Below are 27,458 nucleotides of genomic sequence, written 5' to 3'. Positions count from 1 at the left end.
GTATTGTACAGCATCAGTCCCAGTGTGGACCCCCGAGGGACACCACTCAGCACTGATCTCCTTTTTGACATGGAGCTGTTGACCACAACTCTTTGGATGTGGCCACCCAACCAATTCCTTATCCACCCAATAGTTCATCCACCAAACCTGTGTCTCTCCAGTTTAGTTACAAGGTTGTCGTGGAGGACTGGGGCGAAGGCCACACAGAAGTCAAGACTGACAATCTTTTGTCAGAGGTTTGAGTTGTCAAGACATTTATGAAGTTACTTCTGTAAAATATCATCTTGTTGGCCAAGTAAGGTTGATTGTGCACAAAAACTTTCTTGATTAACACTTCAGCTGTCATTCTTTAATCTATGATCTCCCCTTGCATCAGCTTTTATCCACTTTGGTTTTTTAAACCCTCAACACCACAAGGAAACTCCCAGTGCAGTCTTTATCCTCCTAAACCCAGCCAACAGAACAGGAGCAAACAGCAGAAAGTGGAAGCTAGACAGACCAACCAAGTCATGGGAGGGGTGTTTTGGTTTTCTTTAGTAGGAATAATAAAACTCTGGAACAATGAAAAATAGTGAATTTTCTCCTGCATCACAAACAAAAGCAGCAAAGCAGCTGTGCTGCAGTGTGAAACTGGGGCAACTGCGAGCTCCCAGTGTGCTGTGGCTGGGAGAGGTCACGGGGCTCACGGGTGGCACGGGATGATGCAATTCCAGCACAGATAAGAAGGACGAATCCCACTGCACGATGTATTTAGCAGCTCCAATCAAGTACTTTCAAGAAAAGGAAATTCAAGGTAACAAATGCGAAGGAGGGCGGCTAGGGCAGATGGCCAGGGAAGGAGCAAGCTGGTCCCAAGAGACTTTGGCTGTCAAAGCACAGGTTGCAAACGACAGGCTTGTATTAACTTGGAATGGGTGTAGGAACAGGGAAGAAGAAAGGTTATTTAAACTAACAGGCAATAGTAGTACAAGAAGTAAACATAGATTCATCATAAATAAACCGCAAATACAAATTTCTAACCTACAATAAAGAAGGGCTGTTTTGAGTGTTTGAAACAAAATACAAAAATTTAATTTTAAAAACATCTCCAAGCTTAGAAGCAACCCACAGCTGCAGGCTCAACCCTGAATTCCCCCTGAAGCTCCTTTGAGACTGTTCTTCCTTTACTTGAATTTCTAAACTAAACCCATGATTTTCCTCAGCTCTGTGCTGTGCACAACCACCGACACAGTAACCCCCTTGCACAGTCAAAGCATTAAAAATAACGAGCTAATTCTGTTCCTACTCATTAGCTGGACAGAAAGATTACTAAAATAAGTGCATTTAAGCTCTGTCAATATTACTGCAGCTTTGAGTCCTCAACACAAAAACCCCCAAACTTTCCTTTCAGGCCTGTGCTCCCTCTCGCTGTCCACAGTACACGGGCTGGGTGTTTATTTCATAAACGCACTTCAGGTGCTGCACACCAACACTGGCCACGCTCAGGGCCGGACCTGCTGCTCGGATTTTGGCACGTTAAGGAGGCATCAGCCAGGGTAACTCTGACCCACCAATAAACTGGGAGGTCCGAACTCTGGTATCAGAACAAACATGATGTGAACACTCCACAAAGGCCCAGCTGGTTCAGCTCTGGGCTCTGAGCCGTGTCTGGGCTCCCGAGCCCAAGCTCAACACGCAGGTCCTGGGCAGGAAAGCTCCCCCCAGCACCACCCACGCCACCCTCCGTGTTGTTAATGCGGCAGCACTCAAGGGTGCTGCTGAAATACTTTATGAAGAGACTCCCTCCTCCATCCCAGCCACTTCTGGCCCATCGCTGAAGAAATCTGCTATCGCAGCCCCTGAAGAGGCGCAGTGGGATCCTGACCTGAGTGTTTCTGAAGCGACCACAGTGTAAGGCAGGAGCTCAGGCAGCTCTTCCAGGCAGAGGCCAGCCCCGGGCCGGACGCAGCTGACCCGACGCCGGCCCCTTTAACACACACACGGATCACACCAGCTTTCTTTGCGCTTTTATCCAAACTACAAGTACATCACAGAGATCTGTGCCCACCCTGCAGCGGTCTTTACACATGGCTAAAAAAACCCCAGACAGGCAGCGGGGGCAGGGGTGAAGTCTCTCAAGTAGAGTTCATGCTGACAGGTCACTGTTATCGAATCTCTCCTGGTCATACACCTCTGCCACCACCTTTCTTCCTGCGAACCAGCGCCCGTTCAGAGCCTGAATGGCTTTGTGAGTCTCTGATGCCATGGAGAACTCCACAAAGATCTTGACAATGATCTCGGCATCCTCCTCTTCTCCTTGCTTCTCCTGGTAGATGATGACCCTGTTTACAGCCCCAAATTTGCCACATTCTTCTGTCACTTCTCCCTCTAGGTCGTCATCAATGTCCTTTGGATCCACCATGTTGCGAAGCACCATCACAGTGGACTGCAGAAGGCAAGCCAAGACAAATGAATTAATTACACCTAAGAGCTTTGAGGCACAAGTGACCTGGAGGCCTCTGATTTTTCTTGTGCGATTCCTACCCAGTTATTTTTTGCCTTCTTACCTTGAACACCACTGCCATGTATTTTTTTTTAAAAATTTTTCCTCATCTCCAAATAAAGCAGAAGGATTAACCAGGGCTTTTACACCTCTGACAGCTGATGGCTGACCAGGCACTTTCACTACAGGGGATAATGACGTATGAGTCCATCAGAGCGCCGGCAACACACCTCTCACCTGCATCCCCCATCAAGCCCTTCTGTGCCCGAGCACCTCTCTGTATTGCAGAATGGTTGAGGTTGGAAGGGGCCTCTGGAGGTCACCTGGGCCACGCTCCCCTGCTCAAGCAGGGCCACCCGAAGTTGCCCAGGACCATGTCCAGACGACTTCTGGATGTCTCCAAGGATGGAGACTCCCCAACCCCTCTGGGCAGCCTCTCTGTTCATGCATTACACCCAGCCCTGGCCCTGCCCAACACCACAGGCTGGCAGACACGGCATTTCAGGCTCAGAATAAGGTAAAAATACTCGTTCCAGTTCTTACTCCCATGTCTGTGTAACTGCCTTCAGGGGCCTACTGAGAGAACAGCAAAAACAAGGGTACTGATGGGGTGAGGATGCCCAGCAGCTTTGGGAATGATGGAGTTTAAGACTCTTTTTTGACACTACTACACTTCAAGCAAGTGTGCCAAATGAATTGGATTCTTTGAGGACTTGTGACAGAGGCAAACTGGCTGCTAAGCCAGAAGCTCCAAGATATTTAAAATTATGTACCCTTTGAAAGTGAAGGAGAACAACTGCTGCTACCTCGTTCGTGCCCTCCCTTAGGACATGCAAGTCAGCATCATCCCTGTTTCACAAACAGAAGAAACATCGATTCAGTGTCAGAGCTCAGGAAATCTGCATGTCAGGAAACTCAGTTGTGTAGGAACAAACCTCTGGTCAATGCCCAAACGAGAAGCCCGTGGCAGGGGGTTGGAACTAGATGATCTTTGAGGTCCCTTCCAACCGAAACCAGTCTGTGATTCCATGATTATCAATACAGCCCCTTCCCAGACCCAAAAAAACCCCAATCTATAAATCCATTGTTCTGTTTAATGTTCTTTTTCTATCATTCATTCTTGTCCTCTTTCTCATTGTAGCTTCTGTGAAGTTTAGTTTTATAAACACCTCAGAGTTTCATCCTACAGTAAAAGGTTATGGGGAAAAGGTGGACTCAACAGTTGGGAACAGATTGCCCCTGACCACATGCCAGTCTCACTTTAATTATAAGCCAAAAGGCCATCATGGTTTGCTTTAATGATGCTAAACACACAGCTTAATCAGAGGCACCTCCTAGCCAAGCCTCCTCTGGCCTAGTGACTGCTCTGAACCCTCGGAGAAACTCTGAGGAGATCCTAAAGGCAGAGTAAGAACCATCACAAGCAGCACGCAGGCAGGTCGCCTTTGTAGCCCCACATGAGCCCTGTGGGGCACCTACAGCTGGAAGCAGCTCCGGGCAGCCACGCTGCGCTCACCTCTTGCTTACGAAGCAGCTTCTGCATCACCATGTGGCGGGCACTGCTGCCAGATATGCTCATGTGCTCCTGCTCACTCAGCATCTCTGGCCTCTCCGACTCCTGGAACACCTCCTCTTCCTCCTTCTCCTTTTTGACCTCCATCAGGCCCAGTGCTGGGGGACTCGCCAGGATGGGATTCACAACTCCCACTTGTGGAATGGTGACAGGAATGGGAGGTCGGGCAGGGGTTACACCTGTAAGAGTACAAACTCTGTAGCATAAAGAACTCATGTTCTGCAACATCTGGGTACACACCAGCCAGGGATAAAGAGGATCACAGAATCGAGACGGTTTTATTTGCTCTGCACCAACAACGACCAGGGAGACATAAGCAGCAACTCAGCGTGCAGGACGTAAGTACTCAGTGTTGCATCATGAACCTGCCCAGGAGGGAGACAGAGTGCAGGACTGTGCACAGAGTAACAACATCCAGATTTTCAGAGTGCCAGGCACTCCTGCTGTGAAGTTCATGTTCCTGTCGTATCTATTATATACCAAAATAAATTCCTGCTATGCTGCACAAATAATAAAAAAATAAAAGTTCTTTACAAAGCAGGGGATGGAGGAGGATTTCAGCTTCAAATTCTCTTTAGTTGTGACCCCACCTATAGGGAACTGTGCTCTGCAACAGGTACACAAGTGACAAAACAAAGAGTAAACACACCTGTAATGACTCCCGGTGCTTGTGCTGCCATCACAGCCTGGGGCAACGCCCCTAATGGCTGGGCCAGCGTCAGGGCTGGCGATACCAGCCCAGGGGTTGCCAAAGTGCCAAGAACTGCAGCTCCTGCCACTGCTTCCTGCAAGACAAAAATAACCCCAAGTGTTAATTCTGCATCAAGAAGTCATACTGTGGGTGCACTCAGCTGAGGCTCAGCTTTTTTCACACCTAAGAAATACCAGATATAGGTTCTGAGCATGACAGCTCTCCAGTGCTACTGTCAAAGACAACAGGTATGCCACCCAGCCCACCAGAGCAACGTAGGAACTCCAAGACACCAAGGCTTGGGAGAAAAACCTGTGCTGATAACACAGGGATGTTTTAGCTATTGCCAAACCTTCCACCAGACCAGGCTGCTCCAAGCCCCATCCAACCTGCCCTTGAACCCTGCCAGGGAGGGGGCAGCCACAGCTTCTCTGGCCAACCTGGGCCAGGCTCTCACCATCCTCACACCAAAGAATTGCTTCCTCAGATCTCATCTCAATCTCCCCTCTTGCAGTTTAAAACCGTTCCCCCTCGTCCTGTCACTCCAGGCCCTTGTAAAAAGCCCCTCTCCCGCTTTCCTGTAGCCCCTTCAGGCACTGGAAGGTGCTAGAAGGTCTCCCCGCAGCCTTCTCTTCTCCAGGCTGATCCCCCCCAGCTCTCTCAGCCTGTCTCCAGAGCAGAGGGGCTCCAGCCCTCGGAGCATCTCCGTGGCCTCCTCTGGACTCGCCCCAACAGCTCCGTGTCCTTCTTCTGTCTGACTGAAGTTTCTCTCTCGTCTCCATGATTTCTTTAGCTCCACTGCGTTTACTGATTAGCTTGTGTTTAAAAAAGTGTGAAATTAAAGCTCTTACAGACCATGACTGTGTATGTTCTTATTTAAAATAAGCTGTTCCATACAAGAAGCATGCCAGGAGCATAAATAAGAGACAATGCCTTCTGCTAACTTCTCTTACTCTTTTCCCTGGTCATCTACAACCACCCACACGGCAAATCAGACAGGGTACCTCGATCTGTACCACGTCTAAGTGAAGGCAACAAGACTGCCAGGTATCTCTGAGGTCTTTCAGAACCTTTTTTTCTATATACAGAATTTTAAATTGTCCTCACAGTAACAAATCCTGCAGTATTTTGGAGAAACAGACAGTAAGATTTACCCAGGTCTGTAACAGATTCTACCGCTTTGCTTAAAAGAGTTAATAGTTCTTTCCCAAAGTGATTTTGATTCAAATAACTCTTCTAGCCAGGCCTCAGCTTCCTTTCTTAGTTGACTGCAGAGGTTCCAAGACTTGTGGACTTTTTGCTGGGGACATGCAAACCACCTGAGAGCTTCACATTAGTGGCAGCCCCTCCCACTCCTGCCTTTACCTTGTGATTCAGAGAAATATTTTCCAAAAAAAGAGCTGTTTACAAAATTAAATCCAGTCACAGCTGATCAGCAGCACACACAGGCTGCACACCTCAGCCATTTTTTTTCTTGAGAGAATCCAAGAACCCAACAGTGCTGGAACTTCTTTCTTCCATGGGCTATGGCAATGCAGGGGGAGATTCTGCTGCCCAAGGCAAGGACGATGGACACAGATACGGGGGTTTGCTTTGAAAGGCAACCCTCCTCCACCAGTGCCGAGTGGTCACAGCCAGGAGCTTCTGGTACTTCAAGCAAACTGAATCTGATAACCCCTCGACTCCTGCATCAACACCCAGTTCTGCTCCATCACTGCATTTCCTTGTTTCTGAACACCTAAAGCCATTACAGTTGCCTTCCAGCTTACCACACAGGCAGAGTCTTTTCAACAGCTGAGTCCTGCTCATGCCACTATCACTGCCCTCATTAGCCTGCCCTCTTTCATGTGCTTCCACGCATTCTTTTAGCCTCTACTAAAATCATTCGCTAATCACTGGTTTGCCTATCCAGACAAGGAATCCCCTCCAGTCTTCCCCCACCAGTTCTTTAAATACAGTTCTGACCAGCTGTGCCAGACTCCATTCCCAAATCCTGGTGTACCAGATCCTCACAAGTGGCAGGGGCAAGCGTGAAGTCCTGGGAACAGAGCACGAGCCAGGCCAAGTCATTCAGACCAGTGAACACAGCTGGCTGGAACAGCTCACGTGCTGGTTTCTAGCAGGGTCACAACATCCCCTGTGCCTTACCTGTGCAGTGATCTTTGCTGTAGCAGCGGCTGCAGCCACGGCTGCTGCTGGGGGCAGTCCTCCCGGCGTGGCAGGCGTCAGGAGAGGCATGGGAGGGGTCACAGCTTTACCAACCCGGAGATACTGACCCCCAAGGTCAAAGAGGTTCATAGAGGAAACGGCATCTTGAGAAGACTGCGCTTTCTCATACTCTGCAGCGAGGAAGAGGAGTATTTACAAATGAGCCTTTTCACTCCTCAACTCTGCCTCTCTCTCATCACACAATTGTGATTTGTGTTTGCAAAAATCAACTGCTTAAGAGTTCCAGTGAGAAGACCCTCAGTGCTCAGCTCACTCAGCTCACCCACGTGATCACACAAGCACTCTTGAGAACAGTCAGCATGGCAAGTTCTCTCAACCTACACAACACTCACTAAAAATATCTGGCTGTTAATTATATTTCTAAGTTCGGGCACAGATCTGCTCCAAATTTATTTCTATTCCGTTGTTTAATGCAACTCTTCCACTACAGTAAAAAAAAAGAAAGACAAGGATGCTCCCAACCGCTCTCCCCACGCCCCACCAAACCCCAGCCAGCCACTTTACCAATGAAGCCATAGCCTTTGTGTTTCCCTGTCGTGGGATCCCTGGCTAGCGTGCAGGATTTGATCTTCCCAAAGGCCTCAAACACGCTCTTGATGTCGTCATCTGACAGGTCCTGATGAACAGACGCCACGTAGATGCGGTTGAACGCCCGCGCCTCTTCTGCTAGCTGGTCTATGATGGGTTGTGCCTGACCTATATTACTGGGTCTCCCAACCTGCAGAGAACACAGCAAACAGGCCATGGGCGTTCTGAGGAGCAGCAGCGTGACTCACCAGGAGTTACAGCAGCCAAGCACTCGGCCACCTGACTGCCTCTTCCAACCACATAACGCCTCGTAAGGCCGTAATTAGCAAAGGGCAACAGTTGACTCAGCTCTGGGATCCAACCTGCTCTGGACCCAGAGCCACTGTGTACCCAACAGGCTGGATATCAAGGTCTGTCAGGGAACAGACTTTGGTTATCTTCCACATCACAGTGCTGTGGGAAGCATTTCTAGGCAGAAAACCATCACAGAATCACAGAATCAATGAGGTTGGAAGAGCCCTCTGGGATCATCGAGTCCAACCATTGCCCTGACACCACCATGGCAACTAGACCAGGGCACTAAGTGCCATGGCCAGGCTTTTCTTAAACCCCTCCAGAGATGGTGACTCCACCACCTCCCTGGGCAGCCCCTTCCAATGGCTAATGACCCTTGCTGAGAAGAAATGCTTCCTCATGTCCAACCTGACCCTCCCCTGGCCAAGCTTGAGGCTGTGTCCTCTTGTCCTAGTGCTGGTTGCCTGGGAGAAGAGGCCGACGCCCACTGCGCTACAACCTCCCTTCAGGTAGTTGTAGACTGCACTAAGGTCACCTCTGAGCCTCCTCTTCTCCAGGCTAAACACCCCCAGCTCCCTCAGCCATTCCTCGGAGGTCAGACCCTCCAGACCCTTCACCAGCTTGGTCGCCCTCCTCTGCACTCGCTCCAACACATTCACAATAAAGAGAACTAAGAATTCTCAGAGCACGCCTGCTACCCACCTTTATATTTCTTCCCCCCAGCATGACAGAATTCATCTGCTCCAAGGCCAGCTGAGCGGCTTCAGGTACCTCGTATTCCACAAAAGCAAAACCCTAGGACAGAAGGATACGCTTGTTGAATCATACCAGCTGTACCTTGTCTCGAATCCAGTGCCAAGCTAATGCAGCCAAGACTTCCCACGTACCAGACTCCTACTGTTGTGGCCTGAGAAGATGTTTCCTCAAAGAAGCTTTTTATTAAAGCAGAAAATCGCATGCAGAAGTACTGCCACAAGGCTACGTGCTCCCAGCACCTCTCATACTTCAGAGGCCTACCAGCAAACGGCCACTGCAGACAGGACTGCGAGCTGGTTGGCACCTTTCATGCACACCACCCCCACGCACCTCTGGTTCCCACCACAGAATCCTGCAAAGCTAAGTGGAGCAGGCAGCTACAAACACTTATCTCCAAGTGCTAAACGCAGCCTGCTCTCTACGAGGGTAAAGGCTCCTTCCTCTGTGGATATACTCAGGAAGGCCTTGGAGAGAAGAAAAAACTGTTAACCAACCTTGTGTTTCATTGTAACAGAGTCCCAGGACATATCAATGCTTTTTATAGGTCCGAAGGGGGCAAAGGCCTGGCGAATGGTATCTTCTCCCAGCTCGTAGTAAATGGAGCCCACGTACACGCGGCACATGATGGCCAGGGCGCGCTGCCGCTGAGCTGCCATCTGTATCGGAAAGAAGAACTGGCTGGTTAGATTGGGGGGTGGTCACGGATGTCAGGACCTCCTTCCCTTCCTCCTTCCCTCCCAGGAGCTATGGCCCAACAGCAGGTAGCTCCTCACTGGGCTGCAGCACAGCCTGGCACACGTAGTGATAGAGAAGTATTTTCCTGCTCAGGGCACAGACTGCTGGAGCGGATAAGCAGTACAGCTCACTCCCACGGGCAGTCAAAGCTTAGATGGGGTCTGCCACCTCAGGAGCCTTAACTCCAACCCCACTGACAAGGTCTAACCCTCCCCAGCCTGATCACATCTCCAGCAACGCCTGCAGAGGAGGAAAGAACTTCATTCTAGGACAGCTTCCCCCTCCAGGCAGCAAAGGTCTCAATTCTAGACACTCTTAGCAACCCCTCCCACTCCCTCCCGCAAGGGACAGCAAGAGATGCGATACTGGGCACCGCCTAGGCACCACCCCCCCACCCCCTGTCCTCCCCAGCACCAAAGGATCTGGCATTGGGCACCTCCTCCCCGCTCCCTCAGGCATCACACACCACCTCCCCCCTCCCCGCCCCAGGCAGTACGAGATCCAGTACTAGGCACCACTTCCACCGCACAGTTCAAAAGCAAAGCAAACAAAATCAAACGGTTAAACGAAACCTCTCGGGTCAGTGTGTGGTGCTAGTACTTATCACTGCCTGTCGTTACTGGCTCAGATAGTGGTGCAGCCCCCAAAGACTCCGCCCTTATCAGTTTCGGTGCAGAGAAGGTCTCTGTGCTATTTTCTCCTAAGTATGCCTGAAAACCTGTTTGCAAGACAAATCCAAAAATTTCTTACAGCAGGTATCCAAAAAAGCAGTATCCTTCAATTGTTTGTCACCCTGATTGCAATTCTGGAATTGCTACTAACGAACGTTACTCTGGGAAGACGCTGCCTACAAAAAACGCCGGGTTCGGCCAGCAGCACGTCTTGGGACCAAGGCAGAAATCAGGTCTCTGCAGAGGCAGCTCCCTAAGACCAGCAAGACTGAATTACGGTGCGTTGGAGATGTGCACAGGGCCCCACTCCTGTTCTGCGTGGAGGGAAGCAGTCAGGGCCACGGAGCGTTGCAGAGCAGGCAACCGCAGCGTTAGGCGTGGTGCCTCTCTCCCTTCCCAGCCCCAAAGCAGGGAGCTCTGAACAGCCACCTCTTCCCCACCACCCCAATCAAGAGGGTCTTTAATCACAGCCTTGATGAGAGGCCGGCTTTCAGAATGCTGTAACGAGCACAACGGGCTCCGGCGTGTCTGGGGATGCTGCAACTCCAGTGCCAAAATGGAAGGGACAGCGTTTTATCTGTGACAGGCACAGAGGCGTGGACACAAACTGTACCTGAACACCTCCTCCCTCATCGTACCCACATGTGAGTGACACTGACCATAGGAGGAAACAAACTGTAAAGGTTCAACTCCTATTTTCAATACAGCACGGATACTATAAACAGGAATTGTTCTCACCCCACACTGCTGCTCCTGAGGTGACATTAAGCTTGCCTCTTGACTGCGTTTAAGTGTTTCACACAGTTAAAAATAAGTTTTCAATTTACTCTGCAATGCTGTGACTAGGAGGACTATGGCACGTGTACACGCAGGGCAGCTGACGTGTTGTCTCCCAGGTTCTCCAACACGTTCCCAGCTTTGGTGCAGGAAAGCCAGTGATCAGCAGCCCCTCAGTCTGTGCAGTGTGTCCGTTTATGGGTTCAGAGCCATCACCATCCTAACCCCAGGTGTCCGGGTGAAGGGCCTCACCCGTGGTGCCACAGATTGTGATAGAAATTTAGTGGTTTACTAGGAGTGCTCCTTGACAAGACACTGCAGCCTTGCACCAGGCACAGGGATTGTTTCACCTCCTGAAGGGTCTATACACAGAGAGGACATTCCCTTCCTTTCAGTTATCACTGCAACAGGTGCAAGAAAAACGGCATTTGTCCTCTCCCGTGGCAGCAATCCCTACAGGAGGAAATCCACATCTTACACTGCTGCAGAGATCCTAACAAAACAGGTGGGGTGGAGTCAGGAGGACTCTGTTACACCAGCAACATAACAGAAGCCTGGGCCTACAAAAGGCAGCGCTGAGGTGGACCGTGATGTCTACAGGCAGAAGTGGGTCACTAACAGGAATCGGTAGCACCAAGTTAGGGGGACGATGCAAGGTAACCTGTGAACTGAGCACATGACAGCGTCAAACTCATGACTGGACATCTCATTGTTGTCACTGGCTACGCCAAGTACATGTTACTGGCCACTGGCCCTCTTTCTCCACCTATAAAATGGAGTTTAAAGCATCTGCAACCTTCATAAAGGCAGCAGCTAATGGCTGTATCTATATAATGTCCCTGTGAAGTGCTTATGAAGGTTATTTTAAGGACAAGCCAAAACATCATCTTGGAGCGCTCCTTTAAACAAAGGAGGTGATGCAAAACCATCATCACTGGCTTCAATTTTAACACAACGACGCCAGGAAACTGCACTCATCTTGCTGAAGTGACGTGGAAATCCTGAGCTGTAACACTTGGAGGATTGAGCAGACAGGAAGCTTTAACCTCGGCACTAAGGTACCGCCATGGGAAGTCCAGGCTGCGCTTCCTTCGTGTAGAACTGATGAGTCTTGTCAAGAGGAGGAAGTGTTGGGACAGAGGTCTGTGCGTTTAGTACCCTCCTGGTGGGCTCTGGGATAAAGCCCTTGCTGAGGACAGGGCATCCTAACTACCCTGAACTGTACCACAGCCAGATGATCCAGAGCAGCCCCCTGCTTCTAGGGTCTGTCCCATCAGCAGTGGCCTCTGACTCTCTAGGGAGGGAGGAACGTCTCAGGAAAGGGACTCACAATACTGACGATGCCCTTGAGGCTAACGAGAAATTAAACATTTCCTGTTACATTATCAGTACACGCTTTTCATCTGTTGCCCAGCTGCGAATAATGAGACAATTTTTTTTTTAAGCAAAACTGATGGAGTCCTTAAAATAACCTTAAAATCAAGGAAGCAGCTACATTAACTGGTAGAAGTTTGTTGGGCCTGAGGGTTCCGAAACCAGCTATGCTGAATTCACGTGGAGATGTGTGCTGCTATTCCATTCCAAACTTACATACCCCCAGGGAAGTTATTTTGGCTCCCCTGCTGACAGACTACCTACTGTGGCAGTGTTAAAGGAAGGAAAACAGGTGTTTTTTTAGTGCATCTTTCATTTTGGAGCACAAGCCTCCAGTTGCATTTTACACCAAGCAGAAATATTATATTCCAGCAAGAGGGAAAATACTTACAAATTTACAAATGAATTTACACATGAACTTTTGCATGCGGAGTGGAGCTTATAGGACACTCATTGCAGTGGCCATTGTCCAACACGTCTAGGAAAAAGGAGGGGATGCATAATCCCAGGGAATTAGGCTCTTTGTGGCATCTGATTAGAAATTCCAGCACTAAAGGACTGCACAGGTTCTGTTACTTCCATCCTGCTTTTTCTTTACTCGAAACATGCCATATCCATCTAGTCTGGAAACATGCACAGTAAGAGCAGTCTTACGTCTGGGCTACAGTATGTTCTGCAAACTTACAGTGCCCCAGTCCTCCCCAGCACCTCGGCTGCCAGCTCTCCAGTGCTGTGGTTGTGCTTCACAAGAAATTGCCCGTTTGTGAGTTACCTTGGCAGTTAGTTTTAGGTCAGGACCTCAGAGCTGGAGCATCCCTAGAAATGCAGCTCCCACAATTTCACGGGTGTGTTCAGAACTGTTGGAAATCTAAAGCTTCCTTTGCCAACTGACTCCAGGACCCCGACTGCCCGTGTCACAGCAGACTGCACCCAGCCTAGCGTCTTCCTCTGGGGAGCTTACACTTTGCCTCTGCTTGCTGTGCTTCTCCATAACAGGTGGGTATGTGGGAGGGTTGTGCTGGGTTGAATTAAGAGCATTGCGTTACCACTACATCCTTCCCCGCTCTAGGCCCTGACTAAGACAAAGTGCCCAAGAAGAAGTGAATATGTCTATTGACCGATTGTAAAGGTGAGAGAGGATCTCCAAAGCCCATTGTCACTGCTGCCATCTGAAAGACAGTAAAGACAGAGTTCAGTCTGTTGGAGCTGAGCATACTACGGCTGTTTGTAAAAACTCAAGCAGAGCGGCGGCACAGGGAACCTGCGAGAGAGGCCTCTCCTTCCTTGCCCCTCACTGCCTGGTCCCAAGGACTGTCCAGCGCTGGGACCCTGCAGATTCCAGTCCCACCAGGCCAGGGTGGAGTTGTGCTGCTGCCACTGCCTCAGGAAGCAGGGTCTTCTCCCAGGGGGGACTCAAGGCAATAGTAACCTCTGCAACCACTGTCGTTGATTCACCCCCAGCATTTAAAAAGGAGCCCCTCAACTAGGTCAGACACTCAGAAACATGCACAGCCCTGAAAGGCCAGAGCTGCCTCATGTGGCAAGCACATCCACAGTGATGCTTCATTAAAAAAAATCCAACATCCCAAAGCCATTATTTTGGGCTTCCTGACTTTGAGTAGAAGGCAGTGAGATGTGTTCAAGAAACCTCTGAAGGAAGGGAGGTTTAAATACCAGTTAAGGGCTCTCCCAGTGCACAGGCATCCCAGCATTAGCAGGAACAGCCAACAGACCTCCTCTGAAATTGAGAGTGCACCTGGGTGAAGGGGAGGGAAACAGGGTAGCACTGCCAATAACCCAGGAGAGACAGGCACCCTCCCCTCGAGCAGAAGAGATGGTGAAAGGATACTGTTCCCAGTAACCCTAGACACCACCTTAGATGTAAGCTGCAAGTGAAACAGCAAATTGTTTGGCTTCTGGCATTTCAGGAAGCATTTGCCCACCCAACAGGAGAGAAACCCTTAAAAATTCACTCTTGGACTGAAATTTGGGGGCAATTTGTGCAGGTGAATAAAGGGTGTTTCTTTAGTGGGCTGAAGACAGTATACTTCAATTTCACTGTGGAAACACAAGCCCATGTACCGGGCTCCAGGCAGGCCTCAGGGCTGTGCTCTGGTTCTAAGTGCAAAAAGAACTCCACCTTGTTGGGGAGAGTAAGACACAGAAGGAGCATCTCAGAGGGTCTCTCACCTGAAGGTTGGTGAGCTGCTGTTGCTGGTGGGCGATGGTTTGCTTCACCAGCACGCTCTTGATACTCTGCTCCATCGCATACTTCTTTGCCTGGAATGAAACACAGGCTCTGAGTCACGGGGCAACACCACCGAGCAGGGAACGATGCTTGATGTTACACCACAGTTCCCCAGAACCACACACTGGCTGGCAGTGGAACTTTCCGGCACTCCAGCCCTAAGCACTAAGGCACTCTGTACGTTAGCCCAGTGGCCAACAGCTTACTAACATCTTGATCTGCATCTGGGAGTGGTGAGCCCTGAGATACAGCACAGTGCTTGAGCAGAGGATCGGACAGACTCCACCTGCAGCAGGCGCGACGGCAGGAAAGCAGCATGCACTAACACCTCGCATCTCCCCTCTTCCGCCCTCTGCCCCTTAGAGCCCACCAGAGCACCTTACCTGCTGGGACGAGGGCAGGACACATAGCCTCCTTCAAGTCCTTTCCACTCAGAGAACATCTGGACAAAGAGGTTCTACAAAAGGGAAGGGGGCCCCAAATCCCCACGTCCAGTCTCTTGACTGGGCACTCCCTCTCTTCTCTTATCACATCTGGCCTGTTCTACTTTGGAGAACCCATTGCTTCTGCTCACTAAAATGCTCCAGCTCTCCTCCTCTGGTTCCTAGCCTGCAGACACAACACTGATTTGGCTTTTTCGTTGTCTTCTACAGATTTGAGAAAGCCTGAGCTTCACACCCCGTGATGCTGACATGGAGGCTCTTTGTCAGGGGAAACCTAATACCCACGTATGTGCCTGTTCCTGTGGGATGGTACAAACACATCCAGCCAGACCCTCAGGCACCCGCTTTCCATGGCTGTACGTGTTTGGGAGGTGCCAGGGAACGGCAGGCTCTAAACCGTGGATTTGAGACGTGTGCTTCGGAAACCTGGAAACGGACAAGGGGATTTACAGCTGTCAGCTACGGAGAAGCCAGAGGAAACGAGGCCGTTTCACACTGTGAGCCAAACAACACACACACAAGCAGCTTCAACATCACGGGAACATTCACACGAAGCCTGCCTAGAACAATACTTTACTTGCCTCACCAGAGCACAGAAAACACCTAGCCCACAGTTCCCCCACTCCCTCCTTTTGTTTTCCTTCCCCTCTTTTCCCAGCTCCACTCTCCTCTCAAAGCCAGGCATCACTCCCTCCCATCAGGGAAGTGGGCAAGAAGTCAGCAGTAACCTCCCCACCAGCTGTATAACACAGGACCAACAACCAGAGATCAGAGCTGGACTGAAACTTTGTCTAGATTAAAACAGGTCGGCTCAAAGGGGTTGAAGATACTTGCTGCGTGCTACTGGGTCTCTTAACAACATGGGAAGGAGCATAAGGGAAAACCAGAGATATTTCATGATGTGTTCTTGTGGGGACAGAATAAAAGACCAGCTGGAGCATATCTGAAACCTATTTCTTGTGGAGTACAGGCTGCTCCTCGCAGTAACTTTGTGGCAGTTGCATATTGTCTTAGAATTACAATGGGATCTTAAGATGTTATTTTACTTATGATTTTGATTTTTTTTTTTAAATTAAAAACACTCTCCCCACCCCAACAGCAAATTCCACATCATGCTCCCCAAAAAGCATCTATAAACTCTAAAACAAAACAAATAATTCTTGGGCACAAATTTGGAAGTGTGAATCCACACACAGCACGACCATTACCCCACACATATTCCTGGTAGGCGAGTTCCCTTTTATAACATCAGCAACAGATGCTCATTTAAAAAAACAACAAACAAAAAAAAAGCCCAAACAAACAAACAAGAGTGCCAAGAAGCAAATTCACATCAGGTTCACTCACTTTCTGGAGAGCTTCCTGCTGTTCTGGGGTGAGGGGAGGAAGTCCCAGCTTAGCTGCCGTGCTTTGTCCATTTTCCATCTTAATGGACTCCGTACCCTGAGAAAATAGAAAATACTCGTGGAAAAACTGTTCTCACAAAAGTGACCCATTTCTTCGTTCCCAGAAGCCCAAAGCACTTAATGTCAGAATGTCACAGTTGGCTAAAAAGTCTTCCCAAAAGTGTTAGTAATTCATGAAAACCTGTTAATGTTCTAGCCGCTCCCTATGGGAGAGCTATCGTAAGTTTTACACTGATGAACACACCGGATACTTAGAGTTCCCTAAGCACCACATTTTCAGTTAGAAGAATGAAATAATCCCCAGTCCTCACTCACATCACCTCCATCCTTCAGCTTTACACTGTCCTGTGAAACAACTGGTCAGTTACTCCCACCACCTAAGGAGGAGCAGGTTTCTCTAAGGTACACGCATCGACCCGGTCTGGGTTAAAGGGATGCGGGAGCTTATGTCTTTCTGGTAAGCATCCACCAACTTGTATTCTCAGGGTGTTATTCTTTGGCATCCCAAAAGTGCCATCATATAATTTCCAGTCAAAATAGGGTTCATCATTAAAAGCCTATTACATATGTCTCAGTTCTCCAGTAAAAACAAACCCAAATAAAAAGAGATATATGTAAGCACTCTGTAACAAATCCAGTATAGAAAAGAGGAACAGATCCATACAGATGGCAAAACCAAACCAGCTCCCCTGGCATAGGAACAAAGCTGTCACTTGGAAAAGACATAATAAAGTAATTGGCATTTTAGCAGGAGGAACAGCAAGTATTCCCACTAATTTGGTTCCGTTCACTCAGAATAATCACTTGCTCATGGCATTCGTGGTACTGGCTAAGAACGTAGACGCTTCCTGTGGGCACAAATGTCTCTGAAAGACACCGATCATCTCCTCCAGAAGAAAAATAATCTTCCAGGTACATCAAGATCTTACGAACGTAACGCCAAAATGCAGAACAGCAAAAAGCCATTTTCTGGCTACATCTGAAGCCTCAGAGAGAAAAACGTGTCTTTCAGCAGCAGAAGATCCCACATCACGGCTGCACACAACCTGTGTGTTTCATTGCATCCTCTTCATCCTACCACAAGGCAAAGGGGAACACACACTGATAACGAGACGAGCTGCTGCAACGACTCTGCAGACACACCAGAGCTGTCCAGTACCTGACAGCAGAGCGATGCAGGGAGAAGCACCCGCACGTTTCCACAAGGAGAGGCGACACCGTCCACCTCACTGCTCCCGAGAACACCAGCCCCTTCCTGCACTGCGGTGATGCTCAGGAGTCAACAGAGCAGCCACCCAGTTCCTCCACAATCACAAGGTCCCTGACAGTTCAATTTTTCATATTTTTTCTATCTATTGATAAGTAGAATGTTCTGTTTGTGACAGGGAGGAAAAGCACACAACAGTTAAGATACTTTAACCACATGAATTCTTTCCACAGTAAATGACAGATGCCACCTCAATATGAATGAAGCTCAAGCACGTTCACATGGTGTTCTCAACTTAGGGTAGTACTTCAGGTTTTAAAAATTACTACGGAAGTCACAGAAGTTGCCAAGTTCAAGAAGTAAACAGCAGCAGAGAGGGGAGAAAAGCAGCAGCTCCTCGTGTGTTCTCAGAAGGCACCTCGGCACAAGCACAGGCCCGAGGTCACAGTCCTCAAGTCCTCCCACGAGGAAGGAGGGGAACGCAGAGCCCAGGGAGCCCCCAAACCCGCGGCCTCCTCAGCACCTCCTTCACCTACAGCAATTCCCAGTTCTAGCTGCAAGGACAGAAGCTCCTCCGTGACAGCCCTCCACCACCGAGGCCATCAGCCCCACCGCGAAGGCTGCGAGCCCCAGCTCTCCTGCTGGCCCAGGTGCTCTCCTTGCCCTGGGCAAGGGACTGTGACCTTACAGAGCTCGGCAGGATAAACCTCCTCAGCTGACACCCCTCTAAGCTCTCACAGAGGCCTGCACCTACTTCTCCCTCGAGGCAGGGCTGCCACGAATCCTTTCCCCCAACTGACCGGGGGGGAGTGATGCTAAATGCTGCTTAGCCAGCTCATTAACCAAATTTTTTGTGTTACTGGGTATAAAGTGGGGTCACATTCCTTTTAAGGAGATAAGCCCTAATTAGTACACAGAGGAAAAAAAGGCCATTTTAAAGCCTGTCACAGTGCACACGTAATCAGTTTATTTTCCCCACCACACACACATTACTATATGTTCTAACATATTAAATGCAACATTTGCCATCACGTTGCCTCATCATTCTTTATCTTGAGATCCTCTGGCAACTCATTTACTTAAGTGGCGGTGACTATTGGACCAGAAACTTCTCATGAGGTAAATTCTGTTCATTTTCCCAACGGGATCTCGTCCACTTCTTGGGAGGATGCAGAGCAGGTCTGGTCTGACCGACTCACACGCTGCACCACGGGGGAACTCCATTTTCCTACCAAACCAATGCAAGCGGGGAAGAAGCGAGAGTGTGACTACAGCACGACGGTCCCACTGTTGGAACCATCCACTTCACAACCTCAACCACTTAAATACCAGAACGGACAAAAATCCTCATCTGTGCAGTAGCAGACACAGATCAGGCTGAACGGACACTGTCTGCGAACACCACTGGTTTCAGTATAAAAATTATAATGGGAAAAACCTAAGTTAATTGCAGAAAACAAGATTTTTTTAATCTACCTTGAAAGTAAAGACAGCTGCAGGATGAGTTCGCTGATGTTCAGAGAGATACGTCCCAGATCATTCTTACTCTCTATTTTATAGCAACCATTGAGACTTCTGGTTTTGTGCACTCAGTCTCAAGTTCACCATAAGGGGTTTGTGAGCATTTTCTGGGATCAACAAACACAGAGCAGATGCAAAACAAACCCTCCTGACACAAAAACATATTCTACAAGTATCTGAATACAATGTTCTGGAGTTGCAGTTACTTCACTGGTCCCTTTGGATCGATGTTCAGAGCTACACTGAACAACACACAAGGACCCATGGGGAATAAAACTGCCACGAGAGAAAGCTGACACGTGAATAAGGACAGAGGAGTTGGAGCCATTTAACGGCTGTGAACTGGGACACTCCAGTGCACGCTGCTGAGGAACAGATACTATTGCACAGCCCACAGGCAGACTGAAAACAAGTATCAGCAAAATGATACAGTAACGGTGACCTGTGTGGGACAGGAAGATTCATTTGATTGTGGAACATTCGAAAAATAATTTAAAAAAAATCATTCTTGTTCTTAACCAACTGGCTGAAAAGAAGTTTTCCACCCAGCTCTCCCGGCTCCCCTTCCCCTCTGTTTACATCTTACGTATATGCTATTGTACAGTCAACTCCAGAGACTTCCTTCGTTTTCTGCAGACAATTAAAAAAGCCCACACACCTTTTTCTATTGCTATTTCCATTTCCTCTCAGCTTTTAAGAATTGAACTATTGTGATTCAGGAGCTGTGACACTTGGGAGAAGAAAAACATTTGTGGAAGGGCTATCAAATTTAACCGTTCACAATCAAAAAAGCTACTCCACTGATTAGAATTTGTTATGATTCCTTAGAAATAAAGACTATTGCATAACTACATTCAATGGAATTTAGACATTTGAGCTCATTAAATGGCACAGCTTCTGAAAACTGGCTGATAACAGCATGGAGGGTAAAATGACAACTAAAGATGCTGAAGTGATGTAGAAGTGACAAAGAGCATCCAAGCAGCCAGACCCAGGCACTACTGGTTCCCAGCTCTTTGCCACCACACGCCCCTCTGGAAAGCAGCCAGAGATACACGCCTCTGCTGATCAATGGTGCAGCTGTAACGAATTTATCACCATGTACCCTTGAAGGCTGAGAGTTTCTCTGAGGATACTCCAGTCTAGCTGAAAAGCAACAGTGTGTAAAATAATCCCAGTCTATCACCATTCACAGAGAACCAAGCCTATTGCTGCTCTCTTTCCTGGCACCCCAGGGCAATACCCCTACCCAGAAAAGGCTCAGCACAATCCACTGCGTCTGCCAGGCAGCGACGTAACAGCGACTGCTGGAAAGCAGCTGGTGCTTTGTACGAAGGCTGGCGACCTGCAAAACCGCCTTACTGAAATGCACTGTAACAGGAGGGAACAAGAGAAATGGGAGAGAAGTTGACAACAGAAGCAGGAGAACAGGAGCTTCTTTTAAAAGAGAAGAAAGTAGAAACTGTATACCTGTTGCTATGAACATCGCTTCTCAGCGCTGCTGGGCCCTTTAAGGTGGTTTGAACTCCAAGAGTTCAGGCACACTCGTTGGGAATTTATTACATGGCTGAGAATTTCTCTGAAGTATAAACACACACAAGAGAAAGAAAAACACAGAATCTTGTTTATTTTAGGAACCACAACAAGCAAACAACATGAAGATTAAATAAAACAGAGGTGGAAAAAGGACTGACAAAGCACCTGGCCAGTATACTCAGTTTAATCCTTGCTCTACCATCCTCATCAGTGCTTGGGAACCCCTATTCATCTGAATATTTTCGTGCCACAACACCCCATACCAGTAGTGAACCTGGAAGAAGCATCACCCCAGCGCCTGGTCAAAGGCAACGTGTTTACTTCACAATAGGTTATTTTTCAGAAATATATATATTTCTTCTCATATATAAATACATTTAAGTATTTTGCCCTTATTTACTACCTACATCTTCATGGATTCAGCTGTAAACTAACTTCACAAGCCCTTCTGTGCTCGATGACCTTTTACTATTCACTAATTTCTTCAGCAACTGCTCCTTTCCACCCCCTACAGAACACTTTTTCCCCACAGGAAGAGCAGTGCTGGTGGGTTATTTCTTCTGTTACTGTTAGCGTGTGCAACTGACGCGCTGCCGAAGTCCAGACCATGGGGCATGCCCAAGGTTTTTCCACCGTCCAAATTTTACACAAGCCCAACACCTGAAAATATGGAAGGTCTTAAATACACACACACAACTGATCTACGTACCCTTCAAACAACTCCTTGTGACACATTTTCATGGCCTTCAATAGGACTCCTCCCTGCTGGATCAGCATTGAGAAATAAAAAATCTTCTAGCTGTCACCTTTCTATGCAGTATGCTCTGCGTTATAACTCTTCTGTCATGGAACCCAGAAACCACCTGCACCTCGATTTTCAGCTCTCAAAGGAAGAAAACTGCTGTTCCTGACAGTGCTAAAATAAATCAAGACACACATGACCCTCTTGATTACAAACAGGAAAGCAAGCCACAAGGAAACATATTCCTCCCTCCCAAAAGGGACCACCACTCTCCCTGACCATCGTCTCACCTTCTTACTGACAAATCCTTCAGCTCACACTTCTCCATTCAATGCAGCTGCAGACAACACAGTGTGCAGCGAGAGAGCTTACACATAATGTCAATGTCCATGCTGGGTTCCTCGAACCCACAAGTTCTCCCCACCACTTGCTCTCAGCAGAAGATAGCTCTCCTGCTCGCTCTTGACACTATCTGGCAAAAGTCATTCTGGAGCCCATGTGAAACACAACTGAAACTCTTTGAGATTCCCAACACAGCTTATGTCACAGGTAAAAAAGTTCACTGCCAATAAAAAGCTAATGAAATCCAAGGAGGATAAATGCTACATCCTGCACCTGGGACAGACCCTGGCAATGGTGCAGGCTAAGGAGTAGCTCTGTGGAGAAGGAACTAGGGTCCCGGTAGCCTCAGCATGAGCCAACCTTCCCTGCTGCCAGAGCACACCACTAACAGCACCCCGGGCTGCATCAACAGGGACGGAGCCCACGGAGAGAGGGAGCAGTGACCTCCCCTCCCCTCAGCACTCCTCAGGCCACACCAAGATACCGCATCGCTTCTGGAGCCCCCAACACAAAATACAGATCAACTGAGCCACGTCCAGCAAAGGGCCACCAAGATGAAGCACCTGCCCTGTAAGGAGAGGCTGAGGGAACTGGGTGGTTTAAATAACGCTCAGGATTGCCACAGTACCCGTCATGCAGAAAGCCTATTAAGTGCTATCCAATAACCATTTCCCCAATTAATCCTTTTAGCATGAGAACCTCGTTAACAGTGCTCAGTGAAAGCCTCACCACAGCTGGTCCAGCCCCTGCCACAAGCGAGGGCAGAGCCCCAGGGAGGTGAGGGCGAGGAGGAAGCCTGGAGACACCAAGCAAGAACCTCGCAGGGCAGAGGGACCACCAGCTGCTCCTCGCTGCTGCTCTCCCTCCCAGCCCTCTGCACCGCCAAGCTCCGCCGGCAGAGCTTCACACGTACACAGCTTCCCTCCTAAAATTAGTTATCAGCTCTGTTTAAAAATCAACCATCCCAATTAGGAATATTCACAGTAATCTCACCTTCGCCTCATTAAAATACAAACGCACTCAGCAGACAGATTGCTTTTCCTAAATGAGTTAGGAGAGAACCCTGCGGTCACCTCAGGGCTCCAGAGCTGCACAAAACAGCTCAGGGAACGTAATCTGGGTTGGTAAAACTTGCTGTCACCGAAGTCACCAACAGAGCACGTGCATCCCTCCTGCAGGAAAGGACACGTTAACTCAGCTGTGATTTTAGGAATGCAAAAAGACAGGCAAGCAATTGCACACAAGTGTATTACGTGATGTTAAAAAGGGCAAATAACATCACTGAATGCACAGAAATAACACTAGTGTTTTTATCCTTATAAATTGAACTGGTGAGACAAATAAAGACATGAAGTATCCTTTTTTGGTGTATCTATATATTCTAAAGAACTTCAAGAGTCTGGAAAGAGCGCAGGAAAAACACAGAAGTGATGCAAAAAGTTCACAAGACCGAGAACTGGGGTAAATACCCAAACAAGCAGCACCACACGTCGTTCTGAAGCACTGAAGGGTCATTTACAACCGAAGTCCACCAAGGACCAGCACCTGCAGCTACGACGTACAACACCACCTTCACAGTCCTGAGATCAAAAGCCGCGGCACCAAACGTCTCGGATTATTTAATTGCTTAAAAATAAGTTTCCTCAGCAAGACATTAACGATTTAATCAGTTATCACAGGTGATTCCATTTCTACCACTAAAAGGTACCAACCAAGTTACTGAGACATTTCATCAGCTCTACATTGATAATTATCTACACTTTTATGAGGATTTTGCATTGTTGCCCACTCTGTCCCCAGGAGCAGCACACAAACAGCCCACTGCACGTTACAAACGTTATCTTGCTTGTGGCAGTAGTACAGAAAATACGAACTATGCAGAAGAGATTTAAGAACTACTTCAGGTCAAAAGCAATATATGCAGTCTTGAAGTAACTTGTACTGGTGCTCATAAGCTTCATGGGGAACTTAATTACCTGTTCTAGGCTAAGGAAATTTATCCCGTAAATACTATAGTTGAATTTTAGATCTCAAATGCAGATACAAAACTACCTCCCATAACATGACTTTACAGTCAAAATCAAGGCTGGTTAGTTTAATTTTTACAGTTACACGTACTCGAGGAGGACCTACTGCTACTAACATTTTTTGTAGGAACCTAAATTAAATATCTGTTAGGTTTGTCCTAGAAGTAAAACACCATTTTAAGGGATTCCCACAGTTACTGATGAGAACCAGACAAAATACTTGTGTTGGGAAGATAAAGGTTGCACAGGAGCAGCATATGGCAGTCCTTTCCTTACCTACATCCCTCACTGGGACATGGAGGGCACTTCCTTCGCTCTGTGAATAGAGCCAGCAGAGCCACCCCAGGGCAGCGATGCCCTGTGCCACAACAGTAACCCTCTGGGTAACAGAAGGCAGGAGCACAGACCTGTTCTTGTAACCAATAGCATCTGGCACCAAATAAAATTATAGCTGCAAAACCACCTCAGTATAAAGTCTAATTCTATCTAAAGTTCAAATGAGAAATAGGGACGCTTTTTCTCAGTAGCAGGAGACTAGAAAGGACAGGCTGGGTAAAGAAGTGATGATTCCTGTCTTATATTCTAACCAAGCTGCGTGGCTTTCACACAAGATGCATTCAAAAAACGTTTACTGATGGGCTCAATGTGAGGAGATTGATGACATCTGACAAGCATACACTAAACTCGAAAAGCATCCAACATTTTGAACTTTGAGTTTATAATTCATAAGACTCAACTCAGTCTCCCTACAAGATGCACCCCTTTTGACAAACAAAAGCCCTCTGCTTTCTGTTTTAATTATTTTTCCCATTCAACTCTTTCCAGTACAAAGCCTGAACCGCAAATCTACTCTCAGAAAGTTAGCTGAAAGGAAAAACTAAGTCTACCAAATTCCAGAACTGAGTTCCTCTTAATTGAGGTTCCCTTGTCCTTAATTCTCCAGCTTTTCTAGCCAGCCTTCGTGATTTAAATTGTCCCAGCACAAAGTAAATGTTGCAGCTGTTCTGGGAAGACTGCAGAAGCTCTGCACTTCCTTTAGGCCAATTTCCTGGTCACATCACAGAGCAGCCAATTTTCTTTCCAGCCTGGAAAGGAGATTTAAAACAGATGGAGGCACTAGTGTTGAACTTGAAGAGAAGCCAGCGATCACGCAAAAGGTGCTTGTGGGGACTGCAAGAGGGGAGATTGAGATGAGATGTGAGGAAGCAATTCTTTGCTGTGAGGGTGGTGAGAGCCTGGCCCAGGCTGCCCAGAGAAGCTGTGGCTGCCCCCTCCCTGGCAGGGTTCAAGGGCAGGTTGGATGGGGCTGGGAGCAACCTGGTCTGGTGGAAGGTGTCCCTGCCCGTGGCAGGGGTTGGGACTGGATGGGCTTTAAGGTCCCTTCCCACCCAAACCAGTCTGGGATTCTGTGACATCTGAATTGTGTCTTCACTTTAAGGACCATTAACACTAAGACCACACGTCAGTTTTTCAAGCACAGCAAGGAAAAAAACAGTGGCAAAAATGCTGATGAATTAACACATGATACTGGATGGTCAGACTCACATTATTTCCAGCAAGACAAGAACTAATCTCACATAAAGAACACGCAGTTTATGAAAGAACCTACTTGAAAAAAAGTGTTTTAACTCATTGTGTGAAGCCGGCAGGAATGAGTGCTCTATTTAAGATGTTTAACAGTCCTGAAGTTTAACATAAATCTCTTCCAGTCACACTACAGAAGCCCACACTGAATCAAAGCAGGCAACACTCAGTCAAGCTGCAATTCCTGCTCCTGAAGGCTGTCTCTTACTGTGTCCTTTGTTATTCGTGCTGAGGTACCACCTAGTCTGGGAGCAAGTGAAATAAAACACTCCACTTCCATCTCAAGGCTTGTATCCTAACATGATCTTTCATCAGAATCCTTTTCACTTTGCTCCTGATATCTACTGCCTCTTGTCAAAACATGCTAGAAGTGACATGTGTACCAACAGAGACATAGTTTACAGCGGCCACTCTGAATTCTTCTACAGCCAAACGCTGCTGAATAACATCAGCATGTTCAAAACACACACCTTGCTCCTCACCACCCGTATCTGTCACAGCACTTATGTCCTCCCTGCCAGCAACTCCTTGTGCCACTGCTACCTCCTCGCTCCTGCTCATGCAGCCACCCACGACGGCAGCACCAGCTCTGAAACCAAACTCCTTACTGTATCTTAACACTCAATCTGAATGCCAGACCCAACAAAGTCCTAACCAAGCAAAGAGGAGATGGGAAACAAAGTGAGAGTTATTTGTATTTGCTCCCAATTATGAGCACCAATATTTGTGAATCCAAAAAAAAGGAAAAAAGACAACTCCTTCAGGGTTCAAAGGCAGACCCCTAAAGAAAAACAGAGCAGCTTTAGAATTAGATCTATTAATGAAATAAATTCAGTATTTTCTATTAAAACAATGGGGAGGAGAAGCAGAAAACACAAAAACATTAAGAAATATCCTGCTGTGTCACAGCAATGGTCTGTCCAAGCCGGTACTCCCTGAGCATCTGATGGTATCTGGAGGGTGCACGTGAGCCTGGACACCCTTGCCCAGCATCCGTAATTATATTAGAGGCTACCTTCCCTGGAGGCTTCACTCCTAAGAGGTTTCTTATTTCCATTTTACACAATTCCACAGTCAGCCAAAAATAAAAAGGACTGGTGCAAGGAAGGCTGAAGAGCGCCCCAGTGAAGTACTTTAATTCTTCTATTTAAGGCTAACTCACAGAGAAAACAAACAAGCCTCTGAAATGAGTGCTGTTCTGCTCTCTTACAACTTTAGCAGTCCGTTCAGGAAAGCTCTGGAAAGCTCTAAAGAATGTTCCCGAAAACACAGAGGACTCATAAAAATCAATACTGTTGGGGTCCTTTCATGAATGCACAGAAGGAGCAACAGGAATTATAAAAATAACCACTGCCCATTGGGCACCAGAGCCGTTTTGTCACGAAAGCTGACCAGCAGCTCGTGTTTTGACCTCAGGCTGCAAGGCTCCGGGAGAGAAAAGCCCCTGATAAATACATTTTTAAAAAGCCCCAGCACCCAGCTACTGTTTAAACAAGGGAATATTTGAAACCAGCAGCCAAGCCCAAGGAGAGTAACGTGCACGTACCCCAGCACAGCGGAACCCATCTCAGCACCAGAGCTGGTACAAAGCACACGCGAGACACCGACTGTCCCTGGAGAACACCCGACCCATGAGGGCCGCGGCCCGGCGGCCGCCCGGGCAGCCCCGCACCGCCCGCCCGGACCCGCCGCCGGGGCCCCCCGGCTCCAGCCCCCGGCGAGCTCCAAGGGGCGGCCGCCCGGACAGCCCGGAGGGGGGACGGGGAAACTCCGCTCCGGCGGGGCAGGAGCGCCGGCCGCTGCACCAGCGGGACCTTCACCGGCACGGCCGCGGGAGGCCGCGACCCCCCTCACCCGCGGGCCCCGGGAACGGGCCGCACAAGCGGAAAGGCCGCCCGCGGACGACGGAGGGCCCGCCGTCACCCCGCGACAGCCGCCCCAGCCCCCGACCTGCGGCCGGGCGCGCCGGGACCCCCGCCCGCCGCACGCCCCCCGGTCCCCAGCGGGGCCAAGGCGGGCCGGGCCGCAGGCGGGCCCAGCGGGGCCCGGCGCACGCGACACCCCGCGGCCGAGGCGAGCCCCCGCCGCCCTGCGACTCCACCGCCGCCGCGCAAGGGCGGGCCGGGCTGGCGCCGCCGCGCAAGGGCGGGCCGGGCTGGCCCCGCCGCCCCGGCTGGCCCGCGGGAGGGCGGCGGCCGCCCGCTCACCAGGGAGATGGTCGTTGTCGCCGCCATCTTGTCCACCCCGTCGGCAGTCGGCGCGCGACTCTCGCGAGGGCTCCGCGGTGCGCGC

At 48.9% G+C, this 27,458-nt stretch overlaps 1 protein-coding gene across 3 annotated transcripts; it reads right to left on the bottom strand.

The window, feature by feature from the left end:
• Positions 1-1,994: 1,994 nt before the first annotated feature.
• On the bottom strand, positions 1,995-27,458 carry PUF60 (poly(U) binding splicing factor 60). 3 transcript variants are annotated; one of them, XM_068396209.1, is made up of 11 exons: positions 27,374-27,458; positions 16,149-16,244; positions 14,301-14,390; positions 13,229-13,279; positions 9,048-9,209; positions 8,500-8,592; positions 7,480-7,693; positions 6,895-7,085; positions 4,705-4,840; positions 3,999-4,234; positions 1,995-2,425 (listed from the first exon to the last, which is right to left on the bottom strand). In XM_068396209.1, exons 1-11 carry the CDS (start codon positions 27,398-27,400, stop codon positions 2,126-2,128), a joined length of 1,596 nt encoding a protein of 531 aa, XP_068252310.1. In that variant the 5' UTR covers positions 27,401-27,458; the 3' UTR covers positions 1,995-2,125. The 3 variants fall into 3 exon arrangements, with proteins under 3 accessions (XP_068252310.1, XP_068252311.1, XP_068252312.1); XM_068396210.1 differs by lacking the exon at positions 13,229-13,279; XM_068396211.1 differs by lacking the exons at positions 16,149-16,244; positions 27,374-27,458 and adding an exon at positions 14,742-15,042.

This window comes from Nyctibius grandis, chromosome 3 (genome assembly GCF_013368605.1).
Source record: "Nyctibius grandis isolate bNycGra1 chromosome 3, bNycGra1.pri, whole genome shotgun sequence".
NCBI lineage: Eukaryota > Metazoa > Chordata > Aves > Nyctibiiformes > Nyctibiidae > Nyctibius > Nyctibius grandis.
Note: the sequence above shows the minus strand (reverse complement) of the source record. Positions and strands in the feature narration are given on the sequence as shown.